This window comes from Phaethon aethereus, assembly GCF_964289735.1.
Source record: "Phaethon aethereus genome assembly, chromosome: 19".
NCBI lineage: Eukaryota > Metazoa > Chordata > Aves > Phaethontiformes > Phaethontidae > Phaethon > Phaethon aethereus.
The window spans coordinates 5,209,205-5,230,025 of NC_138595.1; the positions used below are offsets into that span (position 1 = coordinate 5,209,205).

Consider the following 20,821-nt stretch of genomic DNA (forward strand, 5'->3'; position numbering starts at 1 on the left):
TCTTTAATTGAGTTAAAATAAAGAGTACACAAAATATATTTTAAAACATTTTTCTAATGCTAATGGAGCACGAATTCATTCGGTGCTTCTACGTGTACCACAGGGGTTATGGATTGATGCTTCCTTTCAGAGACAAAAGCAATCCTCTGGGCTCCCATTATCCACAATAGTTTTTTTAAATTAAATGCAGTGATTCTGAGGTTAAACTTAAAAATACCTCATTTCATGCTTAAAAAAGCCTTCAACAAGTTATCATAAAAATGCATCTCTGTGCAAAATGCCAAACATGGGAGTCTCCTGAGAGCAAAGGCGGCACAAAAATCACACATGGTTGCTTGAAATTAGTCTCTGCACAGCTGCTTTATACTCCGTTTTTAATTATTGTAACAGCACCCACTAGCACTGCTGCAACTGCTGTCGTTATTTCTATTCGAATCGTCCCTTTTCACAGTTTTAATTACCCAGCCACAAAATTTAGCTCTGTCGTAGGTAGAAATGGCTGGCAAAGTCTTGGCCTGGAGAGTTTTTCAGTGAATATAGTTTGAACTGATTTGTTGTTTTCAAATTGATGAAGAGTAGAGTAATGGGGTGGAACTTCCAACTACATTTATTGATTTTGATGATTTAAAAACACGTTTCCCAGTGACAGCTTTTGATTTTAAAATTGCATACTTTTCAGCCTGCTTACGCTTCTCACACACTTATGACACTTGATGCCGTTTGGTTATGGTTCAGGCCAACAACGGTTCAGGGCAAAAATGGTAGAGCTTCTCATGCCAGCTCATCACTTGTTAGGTTTTTCTGTGGTTAATAGAACTTAATCAGAAAAAAACAATACCTTGGGGACAGTACTAATTACCTCAGGCTAATGGTTATACTGGGACACCGAACTTCCCTTGAGCAGCCAATGCAAAACCTGAATTCACAGGTGATTCAAGGCTTTGGCATCTAGAAAGGGACCGATAGGGATGTCCTAAAACCCACTGCTGCTAGAGTAACTTCTCAGAGAGTGGCACAGGCTGCAGCTCTGAGGAAAGTAAAACACTTCCCCCTTGCTGGCCAGAATGGAAGCGTTGTGACAGCAGAGGATGGATACGGAGATGGAACACGAAATGTCCTGATACAACCAGTTACCTGGGATGCTGGAGAAGTGAAGCCCTTCACTTACTCGTCTTAGCTGTCCCCAGGGAAATGCTACTGCGTTGTGATAAACATCATATTCTGAATCAGATGCTCTTATTTCATTTCTCACCTCTGTGAATTCATCTATGTTTACTTTTTTTCCCAATGTGTCTATGATTTCCAGCTTCCTGTCATAGATTGCTAGTAAAAAATGAAGGGATATTGGTTTAGAAAGCAAACAGTCGTGGTTTTGCATATTGTAACAATGTGCAAAAAAATGTGTACATTACATTAACTTCTCACATTGGATGACATTTATTTGAGGTTATCCTACACAATAGCTGAAGCATCTGACTGCATAGATGCTATTTAAATCTGATTCTTACATATTTCTCTTGCTGAGAAATCTGCACTTATGTATTCAGAACTGTATGGTCACATTTATTCTTGACATATGTTGGTGCAAATTGCAATGATTTTAACAGTACTTACATCTAATTATGTGAGGGAAGAAATGATTTTTGATTTAACAAACAGAAAAAACAGCCTTAAAATTCTGGGGACATGGATTCTGCTTTGCAAGAGTGGAATCTGAGTCAGTATTTTCCCAAGAAGCTCCATGGCAATATTTTTACTGATTATGATATTCAAAACTATCTTTTGGTCATATCTTTTGGTCAGCTTCTGGGCTGCTATAATGGAACTGAGAAGGTATGTCAAATGTCTACACAGATTTCTGAATGAGGCCTTCGAGCACAGACATGCTATTTTTCTGTTGGGATTATTTTTCTGTTCTTCCTTCTACAACATATCAGGAATAAACAGAAAATTCATAGAATGCATTTATCTCTTGTTGCTTAAGACATTCCTAAGCTGTATATTATCTTTATTAAAATATAAAACAAAGCTTAATGTTCCACTAACGTGTATTGGATGCTATTAAGTGAAATACATTAAGAAATGGAGGCACACGGTTAGTGAAATATGACATAAAGCACCTCCAGCATCTGTAGAACAAGCATCTGGACAGAAACTTCCTTCTCAATCTCACGTCCCAGTACCCATTCTCGCCCAAGAACCACAGCCACCACAGCAGGAGCACAAGGGCTGTGTCTGGCATTCGCGCAGCGTGCTGCCACCGTGGGATGGTAACTCAGAGGAGCAATTCTGTAATATAGACAGGGCTGAGCAAGGGCAAGCTCTAGACAGAGGTGACTTCAGCAGCAAGCAGAAACGCTCTCTAGAGGTTCCCCATCTCATCCCACCTTCCAGCTGATGATCATTACAGGCTATGGCTGTAAAGGGCTGGCAGCAGGCTCTATGTTGCCACTTCAACGTTCCTGGCTCTATCTATCCAATTATCATTATTTGGGGAGGTCAAGTGTAAGCTATGCAAAGCAGACAGCAATTATGGAGATCTTTCTGTGCTGAGTGCTCTGATACAGACGCCCTCGTGCTGCGTGTCACTGGCATGCCTGGGGCTGGCAAAGGGAACGGCTAGACAAGCCGGGTGATTTGGTGGAGCATTAGGTAAGCTTCAGCATTTTCCCTGAAACCATAAAGGCTAACAACGCTGTCAGACTTCAACTTCTTCGATCCTACCTTTCCTCCACACCTCCCGCCATGCCAAGCTGTCTGTGGGATTTCCAAGACCTCCCATGAGGCAAGGAACACCGGGGGATAGAGTAGATGAAGGAGGTTGTTAGAGTGATTCTTAAAAATCATAATAAGCACATGGCAATGTCTGGCTAATGCAGGGTGTAAGTGGAAAGGGTCTGCATCTGCTCTTTCAATCTCTCCGAAAGATTTTTTAAACTTCTTTCCATAGTGTTCAAGATCATGTTAATGAACCATGTGGTCGTTCAGTCTCTTTCCAATCTGTCTGAAGATTTGTGGTTAATATCCTAGCAGGTGTAACTACCCTTAGAGATTCTTTTTCTATTATCAAATCCATTCACCCTTTGCTCACAGTTTGCATCAGAATTCAGACCACAGAAATAAAACTAAAGGAGACACATCAAAAACTTACCTTTTCGCACCTCGGGGGGAGTAGAAGCAATGACATCTGAAAAAGACCTCAGGGCACTCTGAACCTACAAATCAAGGTAATAGTCAAAGGCCTGTTTTGTGCAGACAACAGCAGGCAATTACTAAAATAAATCACCTGGGTTAATTAGTTGTAAGGGCCAGCAATGCATCTTACCACAGAGGTGGGCCCTCTTGAAACGTAGACCTTGTCTATGTTGTGCTGTGTGTAACCACAGGACAGTTTCTTAGGAGCCTTGTGTGACTTGTGAGAAAGATGCTTGTACACCAAGAGGTGTATTACAATTACTGCAAATCTCATCCTTTATGAGCTGCAGTATCAATTTGCATAAGTCACAAGGAATATTTAATGGAGGCCACAGGAGAGCAAGAGTGGCTACCCCAGACCTTTCTTGGGGGATTCTGAGGGATAACCAGCTGCAGAGAAGGACGTCCCGTGGTGAGGTATGTATCCAACAACCTCAGGAGCATCTGAGTAGCTTTTAGTTTAGCGTTTAGCTTCCCAGGACCTCTATGGAGAACGCACCGCAGTACTTCCACGTGCTCGTGGGGAATTAGGGCTTCAGTGGTAGGCAGCGACCTGTACCCCGAACCTATGGGATGTCGGAGCCAGTACCCATCCCTGTGCTCCACGCTGCCATGCCAGGGCAGATGCCGCTGTCACGGACTTCCTTTCCCTCCTGTCGGGAACAGGAGGAAGCAGTGTCTTAGCAAGGACCATCCCTACTTACCTGTGCAGCTGGTATTCTGCCACTGACATCCGCCATCCACTTTTTGAACTGAATGGCCAGAGCCTCCTTTCTCATCTCTTTCACCTGAGACTTCATATAGTCCACCTGCTCCCTTTCTTTACGTCTGTTCTTTGCCTCAGACTTCATCCTGGCCAGCCTGTAGCATATGGGAATGTCGTTTAGAAAGATACCACCATAAACATATTTAAGATAGATTAAGGCTACCCTGAAGAACAAAAGGAAAGGAAAAAAATTCTTACTGAAATTCTTGTCCTTCTAGTGCAAGCAGATTTTTTTCCAAAGAAATACTTGATGTTTGGGGCACAAAATTACTAGTGTGGACTAGATATTAACAATCTGTGTTTTCAGAGGGCAGCTCCAAGGAGGTGAGAGTATTTATATTCTGATGTGTATCATCTCCTGAAATCTAGTGTAACTATAAATCTGAAGCAATAACCTGAGTGTCAGATACGTGCATGTGGAGAGAGCCTCTTGTAGGGTATACGGTCGACATTTAAGGGCAAATCGTCTGTACAGCTCTCCTAGTTTGTATAGTTTCAACAGTGATAAATTTTACCTTCACATTTATAATGGAGTTAATCATTTATTGTGTAGATGTTCTTTCAATTTTAGCAGGAACAGAGGTGCCTAATTTTGCTACACTTGATTTACCAACAAAATTGCATCAGTATGCATTTGTCTCAAAGCCTAAGTACCATTTCACATGGGCACTTCACTGGCAAAGAACAACATTTAATGAAATTTCTGAAGCAGTCTCACACAATAGAGTCTTTACTGCCCTAGGACAGGGATAACAGACCAACCTCTTCGTCATTTTGAACACTCAGAGTTTTCCAGCTTGGACTAAAAGTAACCCCCTTTCCCCTGCCTTCTGTTTTCTTTGCTTTTCTAACCACCCAGCCATGTTTTCCCCGATCCTCTGTTTCACACAACAAAAGAACGGAATAAAATTGATCCCACAGAACTCAACTGCTTTCATTCTGACTTTGTTCATTTATGAAATGGAAAAAAAGCCTTTAGGAAGTTCAAAATGCTTAAAGCCAAAGGATCGGCTCACCTGGGGAGAACAGTTCCTGCTCACGGAGGCTGCTGGAATCTCTCTGCATTGAGACAGCCGCCCAGCGCACCTCTGTGGCTCTCGCTTACACCCTCTGTGGCTACCCAGAGTAAGGGGAATTGCTCCTCTTTTGTACCTGAGAACACACTAGTCCAGAAACTATATTTTAACTCAAGTTCCCGCTCCCTTCTTCCCCCCGTGTTTCGCATATTGTGGAGATGGGCTGATCCCGTCCCTGCTATCTTCTCTTGCTATGGGGTCATCCTAGAAATTATAAACCAATGATATTTTCATTAATGAATAGAAAGGCCTGTCTGACGGGTTACAGCAACACCCTTTGATCACAGTCAGTTTTATCGCTAGGTACTTGTTCTTCATGGCCACTATCACTGAGGCTTCTTAACGAATAACACGGTTCCTCAATCAATCGTGGGCATCGCACAAGCGCCTGCTGCGGCAGCGCAGCCTCCGGCACCGACAGCAGGGGAAGGGTAACGGCATTCCCTGTCTTCTGGCTCCTTCAGATACAGCAAAGAGCAGATATAGAGCAGGTACCAAGCTAAATGCACTAACAGATTTTTCTCCAATGTATGCTACAGCCAGAAAGAGAAAACCAGACCATTTCGAACTGCAGGTCCTGCTCAGGGGCAAAGCCGAAAAGCTGAGCTAAGGCCATGCTAGGAGTTGCCAAGGTGCTCTGGTGATTAATTTGGGCAGTGCCCGGCATGAGTCACATCGCATGCTGCGCCTGCACCGTCTCGCATTTATTTCTAGGGTCCCAAAGCACCTGCAAAAAACACCTAAACCAGCTGCATCCTCTGCCTGGTGTCCCTGGTGTGGGACAAAACGTTTCCTTCCTAGACAATAACAGCAAAACCGGCTATAACAGTGCTGGGCACGCGTTTCAAAGTCAGCTCATGTCAGTATCGGGCATTTTCAGAAAAGATGAGACGGCAGCGAGGGTGACTTCTGCCTGCAGAATGAAACGTTTCTTCGGGAAGACAGCCGCCTACCTCCCACACGAGGATGGGTGACGCAGACTGAAGGACTACCACCCCTACCATCCCTGGGCAAATAAAGACTCCGTTTCGGGTATCAGTCCGTTTGGATAAGGAATTTTCTCCTGCATGCTTTGACTCTTGGTCAGGAGGCAGTCAGGGAGAGAGCGGAGGAAGCCTGCGAGAGCTCGCTGAGGGTTGGGGAGCTTTAGACAAGAACCTGTGGTGAAATCCTGCCTTTCCTGAAGGTAATGACAAGGCTCCTGGGAGCTTCGCTGGGGCCAGAATTTCACCCCTCGTCTTTCTGGTGCTTATGTGAGAGATCTTGAGCACAGACTGGCATTTCTCTTGTAACATGTTTTCCTGTTTAGAAAGCCAGTGACTTAAATTAGGAGTCTCAGTGCTACATGGTGTCCGTAAAATCCTCTGTGCTGCTCTGGTTTAAGAACCCTATGCAAATCCCACAATGCAGCCATCACAAATATGTAAATCCTGAGCTGCTGTGAACGCAAATCCCGTGATACGACTACCAGCAGATATGCAAAACCTGCCACAGCTATGGCTACAGAACCCCCGTGGCAGCGCTGCCTATGGAGAGATTGATTTCTACAAGCCTTGACAGTCGCTTCCTTTGCATCAGCTCCGACAGCTAAAAATGAAGAACCCATCTGCAAATGCAAACACGGACTTAAGAGCCAAGGCTAAGCTAACATGTCGCTGGTAGCCAGCGCTTTGCATTCTACAGGAAAATCTGACCTCTCCAGAAATAAGCTCTGGTTCACAATGAAAGCTAAGAGTATTTTAGCAAATAGAAAAAAAATAACCAAAACCGAACAAAAAACCAACCCAAAACCCCAGGAAATTTTATGTATTTTCATTCAATTTGTTTTGCAAAATAAAAATGAGATACGGTTCTGAACTTCCTGCATCCAGGTGTCCCTCTGTGAAACAATATGAATGGTGAAACAGTCCCCAAAACAAAGGTGTGGCAGGGCTGGCATCCTAAACATCCCCCCAGAACAGTCTGTGCTTGAGTGAAAGCTCACTGAAAAAGATGTTTCCTCAGATCATTTGTTTCAGTGGTCCAGCATGTTAAAAATAAAAAATAAAATTGAAAATCTTTTACCAGCTCTGGTTGTACTACTCTATGTCTGCTTATGAAGAAAAACCAAAAAGCTGAGCTCTTACACACTGACCACGATCAGTCAGTTACAATTATTTTTATCTGCAGGGAAAAAGGAGGTAAGTGACTATATTAAATTAATTTATTACAACGCTTTAGTTGTATTCGCACAAGGCATGTTCCTATGAGCTGTAGCAGTATGTGCACTAGAAATGTAGAGAGACAGAAACCCAGGGCAGTAGAGCGAGATTTAACATATTCTTTAATTCATTATAATACTGGGAACTTCAATTATCTTCATTTAGAGTTTATGCATAAGACATCTTACTTCCCTAATTCCTGACACCGAAACCCTGAAACCAATTTTCAAGCTGTATGTACTATTTATGCAAATAGAAGAGACAGCCATTCAAATAAAGTCATTATTCTCCAAACACTGATATAGAATGAAGTGATCTAGTAGTGAATGAGTAATTTTGACATCATTCACAATCACCTCTGGGTCATCTATAAACACAAATGTTCACTTCTATATTTTTCTGAATAGAGCAATGACAAGGAAAGTCTTATTGTTCACCTAATGCACTCACATTCTAACCTTACCGTATGGTAAGATGCCATGGAACCCCTTTCCAATATTCATTAAATATGATACTAAAGCAAGCGGTCTGGAACACACCCCAGAAATAAGCAACATAATAAAACACAAAACAATTTCTACTGTTTTGGGGAAAAAAGTGCAAGGGAAAAAAGGATCTGAAAAGAAAACCTAGGTAAAAATCCCAGGAGGAGGAATTTCTACAGTGTGCCAGGACAATATTGTTGTTGGTTTGATCAAGAGAAATCATCCTGAAGGAGCAGAAAAATGGTTATCTGTTTATTAAATTTGGAAGGCTATAGAAGAAATGATCTGAAGAGTCCATAGACCTTTGATGCTCACACTTGTCCTAAAGAACTGCTGTTCACTAACCTAGACCGGTTTGAAAGCAGTTTGCATTCCTCATACGTAATTAAGATAGAGTCTAAAGACGAAATATCTACTTGTGAAGGGCAGAATATTGCCTTAAACAGGAATAACTAGTGTCTCATTTGGTGTGACATGTTCTGGCATTTGTCCTGCTTCTCAAGGTTTTACGAGAGACAACTACCATCTCTGGCACTGTACTCCACAAGGCTCATTTTGTTTGACACTTGACCAGCCAGGCTGCTGTCACACCGTTCCTTTTGTAAAACAGGGACCAAGACACCAGCTCTGGTCTGGTGACCAGCCATACTTTCAACTCTCTCACCTCTCTGTCGCTGTACCTGGCATCTCAGCTTTTAGCACCTCCGTAACCATCTTCATTCCTCCCAGGTACGGGCCTGGTTTTGTAGAAATATCATATCGAGGGTTATGTCTCATCAGATATTCTCCAAGAAAATTAATGGGGTTAAATTTGGCTGCTTCTTCATCTGGTGCAAGCACATTCTTTCTTTCCACTTCCATTAACAGTTTTTCTACTCCTGGGATTAATGTAGGTAGGAGTTTGTCAAGCAGATAGATGCGAGTATCTAGTGATTCCTTCTCTTCACTGAGCCAGTCCTTGGACAGCCAGTCACAGGGTTCTCTCCTCTTTACCTTTTCTTCTTTTGCCTTTTGTGCATGAATCGTCTTCACCTTTGTCTCCTGCAGACTCAGACACCTCTGCTGTACCTTTTCATAAAAACACTCTTTCCACGGAGCGTCATTGCTAAGACATGGCAGCTCATCATTCCCCTGATTTCTCTTCATTGCTGTAGCTGTCGTATCCTTACCTCCAAGTCTGGGACATTTTAGTGCAGTTTGGGCTGCTTCTTCTGGCTGAGCAGCCATACTGCGACCGCTGTGACACAGAACAAAACCAGCATGTTATATAATGCCAAAAAATGCAGCAGTGTCCCAGCAGCTGACACAGGAAGAAAGTCAATAGTTAGGAATTAGCTCATATTCTTGTTCTATGTTCCTTTTGTATTCTGTTACTGCTGCTTTGTACTCTTAAATAAACACAGCCCCTTTACTTCAAAGATCGGTAAATGATTTATAAAGATTAATTATGTATCACAACAGCCCTTGGAGACAGAGCAACTAAATAAGCATGTTCCTTTCTTATGGGAGAAGAAACTGAGACACAGAAGAGAAGTGATTAATTCCAGGTCACTTAGAGACTCAGAAACCAAGTGGTGAACAGTGCACGGAAGCCTTGTCCCCCAGTTCTAGCCAGTGGATTCCTCTTACCCTTAGTATGATTATTTCTGTTTAGGTCCCATTCCATGCCTCCAGGAAATCCACTGGATATGAGACAAATGGAAAATAGTGGAAGTAATGGAAAATACCAGGTGCCTAGGAGCAAGGTTTCTCTGCGTGCCGCCTTATGCTTCATCTTTTCGGTAGCTGTGAAAAACAGTGAGGAAGCTTGTCCCATAGACTACTTAATTTCAACTCTGGCAACTATTTTCTCCTCTGGACATTCTGTTAAGGAAACAAGGACACAGCTGTATGGGTCAGCAGAGCTCCTACAGAAAGGGAAATTGTATACCATGAACTCTGTAATTAAGCTGTTCACAAGCACTTCATCTTGTAGATTATTCTGTAAAAGACAGACCTACAGAAAGTTGCAGATACCTCCCTTTACAATTTCCCAAACTCCACTGTTTTCTTCTCAAAATGTTCATTCTGTGAAATATCAAGAAACTGAGTTGCTCACAAGGCACAATGTGAAAACTATTGCTATACGTCTGCACACATAACTGGCTGCGTCTGTAATGGGACCTGCACATGCAGAATGGAGCAGCCTGTTGCCCAACTACTTGAGTCGAGGCACGAAAAATCACCCGCGTCCTGCAAAATACCCAGCTCGGTGTTAACCACCAGCAAGGGAAGGGTGATAGTAATAGAGCGAGCCTAATGCCTTTCCAAATTAAAGATGAAATTCCGTTCTGAACTTGCTGCCACGCTATCCTTTTCAAGCTCTTATTTAAAAGCGCTTTTCGCTACGGCCTCTCAGTATCCATAGCAATGCTGTTGCTTGTGATACGTTTTGCTCTTCATGTTTAAGCGTTTGTAGCTGCTCTGAAGAGAGTTCAGCCTTCCAGGAAATGCATAAATGTGAGCTACAGCCCTCCTGGCACACAAGTGTAATTGCTAACACGTTGACCTTCTGGTTCATAACCATTGTTTGAGTCCAAATACTGCCTGGATAGGTAGGATGCTTCACAGCGCTAAATTTCTATGCCTGTTTTCTTGATGGGCTTGTTGGCATCTTTTGGTAATTTGTTTTCAAAGATGATTACCTGCTGGAGAATGAGATGGATTTATGGATCAAGCTGCCTGCCTGACCCACACAGAGGGTTTTAAGATGGTAGCTGGTTTTGCCACCGGAGGACAGGAGCTGTAAAGGAGTCCAGATTTATAATGGTAGAAAGGGAAACCTGTCAACCCTGTCAAATTGTTCCTTGCTTAGGTGAGTTTCTTTCAATATGCTGTAAAACCAGACTCTTTCTGGTTCAAAGCAGGGTGTTAACCAAATGTTCTGGTCACATTCCAAATCAGCTGGTTTTGTTGTGCCAAAATAAACTGTTCTTGCAGTTTCAAATACTTATGTTATTTTTTAACATCCTTTATGAAACCGCTCTGCAGTTTCTGTGCAACGTTAAAGTGACAACTGCACTTTGCTTCATGAGGTGGCTGACTCTGAATGATGATGAATATATTTTCTACACTGCTCTCAGCCATTTGTTAGGATGATTTTGAGGATTAGTAAATGTTTATAGAGTGTCTCTCTGTCTCTGAACAAAACAAACCAAACCAAAAACCAACTAAATGTGACTGTTCTATCTCATTTCCATGGCATTCACAGAATGGAAGCAGAGCACAGAGAACTATGCTCACTGCTTTAATGCAGGACAGATAAAGAAGACTAAGAGGGTATGGAAGAACATACAAACAGCACATAACCGTTAAAATAAACAACAAAGGAGTGCTAGAATAAAGCCCTGAAACTTGGAATTTATCGAGGATTACAGGAGGACACCTCCAGTTATATAAGACACCACTGGCTCATAAACTTCAGTGCTGATTTACATTAGTTGAGAATTTGGCCCATAATATATGGAGTTCTTGTGTCCTATGACATTCCCAAGCAGAGGCTGGATTGTCCAAATAACAGTAAGTATGGTGCACAGAGACAAGCTTTAGAAACACCCAGGAAATTTGAAATGTGATATAAAGTTTCCCGTAAGCCTGTGTTCAAGCCGAAGGCAAGGTAAACTTTTCATTATTTAGTAGGTTGCCACTTTCCTGGCTCCTTTTCTGAGAGAGAAATATTCTTGCTGGAATCCCTGCAGGTACAAACAGATTATCTCCTCATTTTCTGTACAAAACCCAAATGTGCTCATAAATAAGATTTTTATGGTTTCATTGTTATTCTGTTAGGGGATTTTGATGGGTGGGAAAGGGCCAGGAAGGACTAAAGTTTGTCTAGGTAAATATTTTGGAGATGTTTGAGTTACAAAAGTCTTTTAAAAATCAGAGTCAATCTCTTCGACGGTCTATTGCTGAGAAATCGTTTTGCCTTTCCCTAACCTGCTTTGTAGAGCATGTTTATCTCGCCAATCACAAAGAGCCCAATACTCTTTTCGTACATAATCTGCTTTACAATACAATTAAAATTTTAAAAGACTTTCTCTTTTGCTTTCTGAAGCTTTGAAGAACTGTTTTTCTTACCTTCGGAGCAGGTATCAAAATAGTTCTTACTCCCCCCACATTCAAAGTGGCTTTGCAAATGAACAGGAATTTAATATATGCCCATCTGTTCTCGACTGTTAAAAGTCTTCAAGTGAATTAGGGATTTCTCAGACCTGCGGTGGAGCCAGGCTGTGAGTTTTACTCCTCTGTGTGTTTGCAGTTGCTAAGCAATAATCCCAAAGGTTGCTACGTCTCTTCCGCGACTCGGAATTGCTGTAGGTTGTCTTTTGGCTTTGGCAGCCCAACAGACTCTTCTGTACTGAACTTTGAAGACTGCATCACATGACTGAGAATAAAATAAATAAAAAAGAAGACTATGAACAGCAGCAGCCAACATTAAGGGCACAAATAGCCAGAGAGAGAATCCACAGGTGCCCTGTGACAGAAGGTTTACCTTCAGATTCAAGGTTCACGAAGTCCGGAACTGTCGCGAGTCCATTAGAAGGTGAACTGAGTACTGTATTAACCAGATGTGAGAACCTGAGAGATAAAAAGAAATTAATTACAAACTCAAACTCAAACATTTTCAGGTTCTCTTTTTTTGCAAAGAACCGTATCGCTTTGAAGCAGCCTTGCAGGAAAGGCACGTACAGCGCTAATAAGGGGAGAGTTTATGGTGCCATTTTGTTAGACTGCCTTTAGACCTGAATCTAAAGGAATTTGATGAATCACCTTTAATAATTTCTCCTGTATTCTTGAAGAATAATGTGTAACACAAGGCAAGGAGAAGGGAAAAGAGAAAACCAGCTACGACAGCCTTTCTGCACTCGTTTATACTAATGTACATCAGGTGCCTTTTCAGTGATTTCCTTGGTATTATGCAGGACTTCCAACTGAGAAGCTTGGGGCAATTTCTGCCAGGAAACAAGGTTTATCTAAGGCTGTTTCTTTCTTTATATTTTGCGCTGGAAGAAGCATGATCTTTGGATTGTCTACCTGCATGAAAACAGAACTGTGCCTTTATCTACGGTACTTGTCATTGGAACCACTGCACGGTACCCTCCCCGCTAGCAGAGCATTAGTCTCTGTTTTATGGGGCAGCTGAGCTTGTTACAAAACTTGAAATAGAGAAAGTTTAACATAAATAACAGATTTTTTCCAACATCTGATACAGTTACTGTCAGAGTCACATTTGTTCTCTAGTTTAGGAACTCCGGAGTTTTAATTGCGGACTCAAAAATGTCAAAAATTATTTCTCTGTCATCAGCATCAAATTGTCATTTATTACAGCACCCACAACACCAAGGTAAATAATAATTAATTTGTAAAGCTCTGGAACTGGAAATAGCTCTAAGTGACACGCACCCAGAGTCCCAACATAAACCCAGTACAACGTTTATGCTGCCCTTAAAAAAAGGTTTAGTTTTGTTCCTAAGACCTGCCGTAGAAGTTGGAAAGTGTGCATGCTGTGTACGGGCTTTTTACAAGGAGGAATTTGCTCAGAAATTACAGCAACAAGTGTACTTTAGTGGACAGTCAAAAGCCTCAATTTTAATTTTATTTTTATACTTTCTTTTCTGGAAAGTAGGACGCTATAGAAATTCCTAGTATTTGTACCCAGCAACATTTATTTTCCTCTATGTAAGCCGGTACATATTTCAGAAAAATTTGTGTGGTTGTAACTTCTATAGATTCTATATTCTACCTTTGGCCATCTGTGCTAAGTGTCTCTCTGAAATACTGTTTCTTCTGGACACTCTCAAATACCACTGGAATTCCAAGCTTACCAGTGTAGTAATACGCCATAGACACTACGGTATTGACTTGATTTTAGATTTCAGTATTTGCTTACAGAGAGGAAACACAGCACACAAAAACCCCACAAAAACATACAAGTCAACTTTCATGTGAAAAATACACCGTAATAAATTAGCATTTCTTTGCTATTTATTTGAAAACACATGTATCAGAAGGAAATACGCTCATTGCAGTGTATTTCTGAGATGTGTTGAAATACAGCATCAATTATGTCAATAAAACGAAGCAGAAAATGAGTGCACAGGAATAATTTAAAATGAGGCTTTAAACTGGATTGTGCTCTTTTTCCCTCAAAGCAGTTTGCACATGATTAACTCCAGTTATCTCTTCTCCCAGGTGGGCTTGATTTTTACGCTTTGCAATTCAGAATTCCGTTGCTATTATGATTAACTTACAAAACTTTTTTCAGTATGAAACATAAATTAAAAAAATACTCTCCCTTTTCTTAAAGTGATTTTTTTAACCCCTGAATGAGAGCATACGAATAGAACTTGGAAGGAGGGATAAAAACAGCTCTATTTTTATTTTCCTGGAAGTGGAATCCCGTGGGTTAAGCAAACCTTTAATCGCACCCTATTTAACTTGGCTGTTATCCCTTGATGTTTTTGGTAAGCGAAGTGTGTCCTTTTATTATGCCATCAAATACTTGCGCTGTTGACAAAATTAATGGGCTGAATATGTCATCACAGATGTTTTGCTGGAATTGCCTCTTTATCTTTTTTTGTTTTTCTGTGTAAGATACATTTTGGGAGCACTCTGTTGCCTTTCGCAGCTGACGCCAAGATTATGCAATAAAAGCCCCGACACGTAGCAATAATAAGTTGTGTTAGCCAGAGAAACGTTTGCAGTGCATTAAAGAAAGAAAACAGTCCGTTTGGGAAACGCGTACGAAAAAATGTACAGCTTCACATCCTTGAAACGACGCATCGGGCCAAAGCTGCAGGTGCCGACCACAGCGCCTTCAGCACGGGGAAGAGCGAGGCAACGGGCTTCCAGTCGCTTTTTTGTACCAACCGTGATGCTGTGACCACAGGCTGCCCTCTAATTGCTCTTGTCGACCAGAATACATCTGCCTTACAGCCTCCCTCTCCGTATTTAAATTCTGCTGCTAAAGAACATGGCACATGCAAATCATACCTGTGTAATGGCTCGGAGAACCACTGCAATCTGTGGTTATCGTCGTTAATAACTGATATGCTGGACCTTTGGTAACTGCACGTAGCACCTCCACTGTTTACTTGCGGTAAATGGTTTTTAAAAGCGTTTGCTGTTCAAAGACCTGGAAGAGCGACCGGATATATGAAAATTACACAGAAGTCCATTTTCTAAGCTGGTTTAAATAATCATTTCTTGATAGTAATCCCTGCATGACTGTTGCTCAAAATCCAGACTGAAACACCAGTCCCAGGTGAGGAAACTGCTAGAATACTCTGGGAACTTGCAGTCTTCCACCTACCCTCTGCATCAGTGCCGACGTATCGGAACAGAAGCTCCATGCCGTGAAGCAGCCCTATTATTTGCAAGAATCCATTTGCATGAAACGAAACAATAACCTGGATATTATGCTTTAGAGGTAGGTGAATAGCATTAAGATTCCTGTCATATGCCAGAGAAGAAAAAAGTTTCCCATCCTCAAATATGACTCCTGCCTCCACTGCAAATCACGGCAAGAACTTTACAGCAGCATGGCCTTGTATCTGGCTACCACCTCAACGTGGTGGCTGGTAACCACAGAGTAGCTCTCTTTCTGCTAAGCTTTGGTATAACCTATACGTAGCCAAGCACGTGAGTCCATGCTGCTTGTGTTCCCAAAACCTTCTCCAAGGGACTACTAAGTGATGCAGGATCATTTTTACCTGAAAGGAAGAAATGCTTTTCCAGGAGACAAAGCACTTTTTCAGTTTCAAAGAAGATAAGACAGAAAAATGTAATTAAAAGAACACCATATTTGAGTAAAATATAACAAAAAGCATCTACAGTCACTACAGCAGCAAGTCTAAATAATCTTTATAACTATTGGGAAAAAAAAAGGTTCCCATGTGCTCCATTATATTGTTGATCCATGTCATTTTTAGTTAACATTTTACTTCTGTTCTTTCCTGAACTGGGTAAAAACTAAATAAAAAGGTGACTAATATGGTCTGAAAAATATACTTTATGCAGTTTAATTATATAGCTGAAACAAGTAGCAAATATCGTTAGGAAAGAAATTCTGTTGAAACTACGGACAGAGCTTTTTTCAGTAGTCATACCTAACAGCCTTACTGGTCCAGCTCTGTCATTTGAAAGTGTGAAAAAATCTGGTACGTGCAACTCACAAGCACAGAACAGTCCCATTTCTCCCAAAACTTGCAGCTTGCTTTATCTATAATGGCAAAAGCATGTCTGTATTTGGAATAGTCTTTGCCAATCTATATTTACTGTACAGTTACACCAAAACCACATCTGTATTGCAGATTTGCCCACAGAAAAGATAAGGCGTTTAATAAATAAATGGTAGGGAGGGTCCGGACAAGAGGCTGCTCAGAAAAAGATACTGTTTTATTGGGATGTTGCGGAATATCCAGAACTTGGGGGATACTAGTTTAAAAGGCGTCTGGAAGGCATTTTCTTGACCTCAGTGCCACAAATCAGAGTGTGCTGCTGGCACACTTTCCACAAATACTGTTTCAAGACAACAACGCGGTGGCTGTAAAAGGCAGGACAATGACTCTGATTACCTACGGGTTTTGATGGTTCTCCCCATGTGCTGGGATCCCACTGGAGGCTCTTTCGGACTCTGGTGCTCAAGACCCTGGCTTGCCCTGCAGTGCGCCCCGTAAGCTCAGCTTTAGTCCAGTTTAGGGAGCCTGTCCTTCATCCTCTCTTGTCCACCAGGAGGCAAAAAGCCTCACTGGCGAGCCTGACTCCCTCCCTGCAGTGAAGGCAGCTACCAGAGCCGCCCTGCTCGTTCTTCTGACAGCAGGGCACTGGGGAACGACCAAAGGGCCACCATGTGGCTTCCCTGGTGCTAGTCTGGTACGGTCCTGTCAGCCTGAGGGGAGATGAAAGAACATGGACCAAGTGCTTAAAAGGAATCAATGGGTTAATACACCCTGTTGACAAAGAAGAGTTTGCTCTGTTTAATATTTAGACTGGCTTCTGTTTATCACATCTAATGTTGTCATTAGATGCCCAAGACATTTCTTGATCCCGATTACCTCCTTGCCAGCATTGCCGTGAAATTTGTTAGCACCAGGCTGAAACTGCAAAACAAATTAAGCTTAGTAGTATTTGGCCCTTTGTCTCAGAACCGAAACCGTCACGCAGTATTGCATTCTGGGCATGTTTGAACGCTTTAGATGACATATTAGACTAGTTTTCTGGTGTTTGGGCTTGTGCATTGATGTATAAATAGGTGTTACGTGCTGTTTTCACTATAAACGAGCTACTGTTGCTCCCTAATCCAAGAAAAAGCTACAGTGTGTGAGCGTTAAGGCCAACTTTCACCGAGTACGGTGCCATACCCATTGTTCCAGCTCCCAGGAGGATGGGATTCCAAAAAACCATCACTTTTCCATACCGGAGCACCCTGCCAGGAGGCACGTCCTGGGTGGCCGCAGCCAAGCTGGCACACATTACTAAAACGCATCTCTCGGGCTGAGAGGCGGGAGAGTGAATGACGAGACACTCCACACACGCACACACACACGCCAGGCCCAAGAGCCGTGGGCGCTGCCAGCCCGCAGGGGCCGGGCGGCAGCGGGGAGCCCGCCGGCGCGGCAGGGGTTAACCCGCCGCCGCGGCCCGGGGGTGGTGCCGCGCTGACAGGTGGCGCATGCGCCCTGGTGCCTTATTGTGCCCGGCCGGCCCAGCCCCAGCGCGCCTCAGTCGGTGAGAGGCCGTTGGCGCGCGTGCAGCTGCTGCCCCCTGCGGCCGGTGCCGCGCCGCCTCCGCGCCGCTCCGCTCCCCGCCCCGCCCTCCCGCCGCCGGCACTCGCCATGGAGTAAGGCCCCCGCCGGCCGGACGGGGGGCCCCGCCGCGCCTCGATGGCTCTGGTCACGGTGCAGCGCTCGCCTACCCCCAGCGCCACCTCCAGCCCCTGCGCCTCGGTGAGTCCGCCCGCGAGCCGCCCGCCCGGCGCTGAGGGGAAGCGCGGCGGTTGGTGGCCGTTAGGGTCCGGCGCGCGGCGCCGCGCATGCGCGCGCCAGGCCCCTCGTCGTCCCCCCCCCGCCCTTCCCGCCGGTTGCCGGGCCCTGACAGCAGCGACGGGAGGGCCGGGGGCACTGAGGCGGCCGCCGCTGCCCTCGGTCCCTGCAGACGGGGTCAGACACCCCTGCGGGGCCCTCGCGTCGCGCCTGCGTGGCTGTGGCCTGGTGACAAGCGAGGGGAGCGGCGGGGGTCCGGGTACCCCTCGGCAGGCCTGGCCTGGGGTGACGGAGCCGGCGGGGCTCCGCGCTGGCAGCCCTCAGGCTGCGGAAGGGCGCTCGGGCACCGCAGGGTCGCGGTCAGGGCCCGCCCCGAGCCTCAGCCGCTGTGTAAAGGTGCTGCTGCCCCATCTGCAGCGCGGAACTACCTAAATAAAGCAGCCTGCTTTAATTTTGTGTTCATTGTGTGTGGTGGGAGGGAGGCGGGAAGTGTGCGTGGAAGCAAACTGACATTGTTCGAGCTATGGCTGTTTCAAGATTATTTAATCTGACAGTACCCTCTGGGTATCTCCAGTATGTGGCCTTTCTTTTGCAAAGACCTAAGATTTTTTTTATTTTTTTCCTCCTTTTTTCCAACGTTTTGTGTAAACTTCAAGAGGCTGTCAAGCCCAAGACAGCTGCAGAAAGGCCAGATTTCAGATCTCTGGGTGAGATGTGCAGAATGAGCAGATGTTCTCATCGCTGCCCTGAATCAGGAAGCCAGGCAGGCGTCTGCAAAGACTTCTTGCTTTCCATGCTCTTTAAACTTGGGACGGGTTGTTGTTCTAGTACTGTAAAATCTTGCATGTTAACCCCTTAAATTGCTGCCTACCAGGTTATGTGGCTTGTTTCTGGTATTATCACTAAGGATGGGAATGAAAATAGTGAGCTTGTTTAGAAAAAAAGAACTTTCTGTATGCTTAGTTCTCAGCTGGCTTTTTTCCTTAAAAAAACCTCATGTATTATCACACTAGTGTTATGTCTGGTTTGCAAATGTTTGTGGGGTGAAATCCCAGTTTCTTCGGGGGGGGGGGGGGCGGATGAAAAAGCCAACTACTTTGAAAATATTTCTTGTAGTGCTAGGTAATATCTTCTGAAACTAGATCAACTATGTGACAGGTCCTGCCTGCCCTGACATTTTAGCTGTCAGAACACTTCCTTTTTTTTTTTCCCCCCTCCTCTTTCATTCCCATCTCTCTTCTAAGGTATGTTTATTTAGCAACACAGATAAATTTCACTTATATTTCTCTACTATAAATATTAATGTACCGCATTACTTAAGAGGTTGCTTTCCCCTTTTGACTTCTTTAGCCTTTCCACTATTCCTTCTCCCATATATTTCTTGCATTTAAGACATCTTGTGAGAATAAGTATGTCTCTCTTGGCATCTTCCTTCTTCCTTCATTAAATATTTGATATATATGAACAATTAGTTGTATTCTGTAAGGCTTTCCCATCTGGAACAGCCAGGCTGTTTCCCAACCAATTAAATTGAAACTGTACTGATTTTTGAGCACTAATTATTTTTTAAATACATGAACAACTCCCTCCAGAGCCTGATAAATCCAGAGAATGCAGCTTTCTGTTTATTTATCTATATTCTCTTTCTTCAATCCCATAGTATGGAGGTGTATTCTGTACCAGTGGTCTTTGTAAATCCTTGGTGCCCTATGCAAGTGTGTGACTGTTTTCCTGGCCTGGTTTTGGTTCTCATAATTACTTCTACTTTCTCAGAGCTTTCTTGCAGTCTAAAGTGGAAATGATATTCATCATATTCTGCCCTTAACTGCTATCGTTTGAGTACTTCTGCACTTCCCATTATAACTTCCTAACCACACTTTAGGGTTTTGGCTGCCCTTTTAGCCTTTTGTTAGATAGCTAGGGTTGGTTCTCCATCCTGGTGTCAGAATTTTCTTGAGCTTGTGTGTGTTCCTCCTCTGTCACAAAATTATTATTTCTTAATCAGAACTTTTGTTATCACTTCAGATCATGATCCTTCCTAGGCTACTAAGGCTTCCTAGGCTACTAAGGGCAGTCACCTCTTTAGGAAGGCTCTGGGCCCATGAGCTTCCCACACTTGCCATTCTTACAGATCCTTGTTGACTTCAGCTGGGGGACTTTATTCTTTTAGTATGAAGTGAAATTGCTTCAACCAATCTGTTGTAAACTGCTGATGATAGCTTCCTTCTATATGGACTGGTAACTCTAGCTCCAAGTTACCTTTTTAAAAGGAAGCTCACCTTGCTAAATAATTTCTGTGAGTAGTATAAGGGTGCAACTTGCTGTGTGAAACCCTGCTGTTTCCAACCAAAGATTATCTGGTAACTGCTGGAACTTTGCTGTTCCAGCTTCTGGGCAAGGGAGAAGCGTGTTGACGTGCAAGCATATGGTTACGTCTAATTCTGTTTCCAGGTCACCAAGAATTTTAAGGACAGAAATGGATTCTCTTTTAAATTGCTTGATGTCTTTTTGCTTTAGAGATAAATTTCTCTGACAAGGAGAAAAGGTGAAATTGATGTCCTCAAACTGAATTTTTTGCATTAAGTATGCCCTATAAACAGTTATAATTGGCTCTTATGGATTCAGGGGAATAGCTGATCTGAATTACTCTGAAATTGGATGGCTTTTATTTATAGGTTTTTATCTTGTTCTCATTGCCATAGAGCATCTCATGAGCATTCATTTCAGGGTAGTTTGTGCAAAGTGTTGATTATACATTTACAGCCCTCTGCTCACTTGATGACTTGTAAAATTCCCATAATTGTCTGTCCTGGCTTCTGTTCTTTGTTTTGGCCTTTGGTTATGCAGCCACTTTTGAGAAATAAGACTGCAATCTTCACTTCTATAGAGCAGAACCGTTGTCTTCTGATGTGCCATGTTAGCAGAAAACTGTGGAAGGCAGGACTGTACTACAGGGCTCTGGAAGTATGCACCTTCATTACAGCAGGTGGGCACAGTGGTCCCATCATGAGCAAAGCAGTGAAATAAAACCACCAAGTTCACAAGGGCTACTCAGATGTGCAGTCAGAGCTCTGCT

The 20,821-nt window shown here is 43.3% G+C and overlaps 2 protein-coding genes across 2 annotated transcripts in view; one reads left to right on the top strand and one right to left on the bottom strand.

Annotated features, from left to right (window-relative positions):
- Positions 1-8,950, bottom strand: part of EFCAB5 (EF-hand calcium binding domain 5) — a gene marked incomplete at both ends in the record, with an annotated part of 33,375 nt that extends 24,425 nt beyond the window's left edge. Inside the window, 4 exon segments of the mRNA XM_082008727.1 lie at positions 1,253-1,323; positions 3,152-3,215; positions 3,900-4,056; positions 8,388-8,950. Of these exon segments, the coding sequence (XP_081864853.1) occupies positions 1,253-1,323; positions 3,152-3,215; positions 3,900-4,056; positions 8,388-8,950 (855 nt within the window).
- An 8,681-nt stretch (positions 8,951-17,631) lies between these two features.
- Positions 17,632-20,821, top strand: part of SSH2 (slingshot protein phosphatase 2) — a gene marked incomplete at its 3' end in the record, with an annotated part of 99,509 nt that continues 96,319 nt past the window's right edge. Inside the window, exon 1 of the mRNA XM_082008595.1 lies at positions 17,632-17,709. Coding sequence (XP_081864721.1) covers positions 17,647-17,709 — 63 coding nt within the window. The 5' untranslated portion in view covers positions 17,632-17,646. The remainder of the gene's footprint in view (positions 17,710-20,821) is intronic.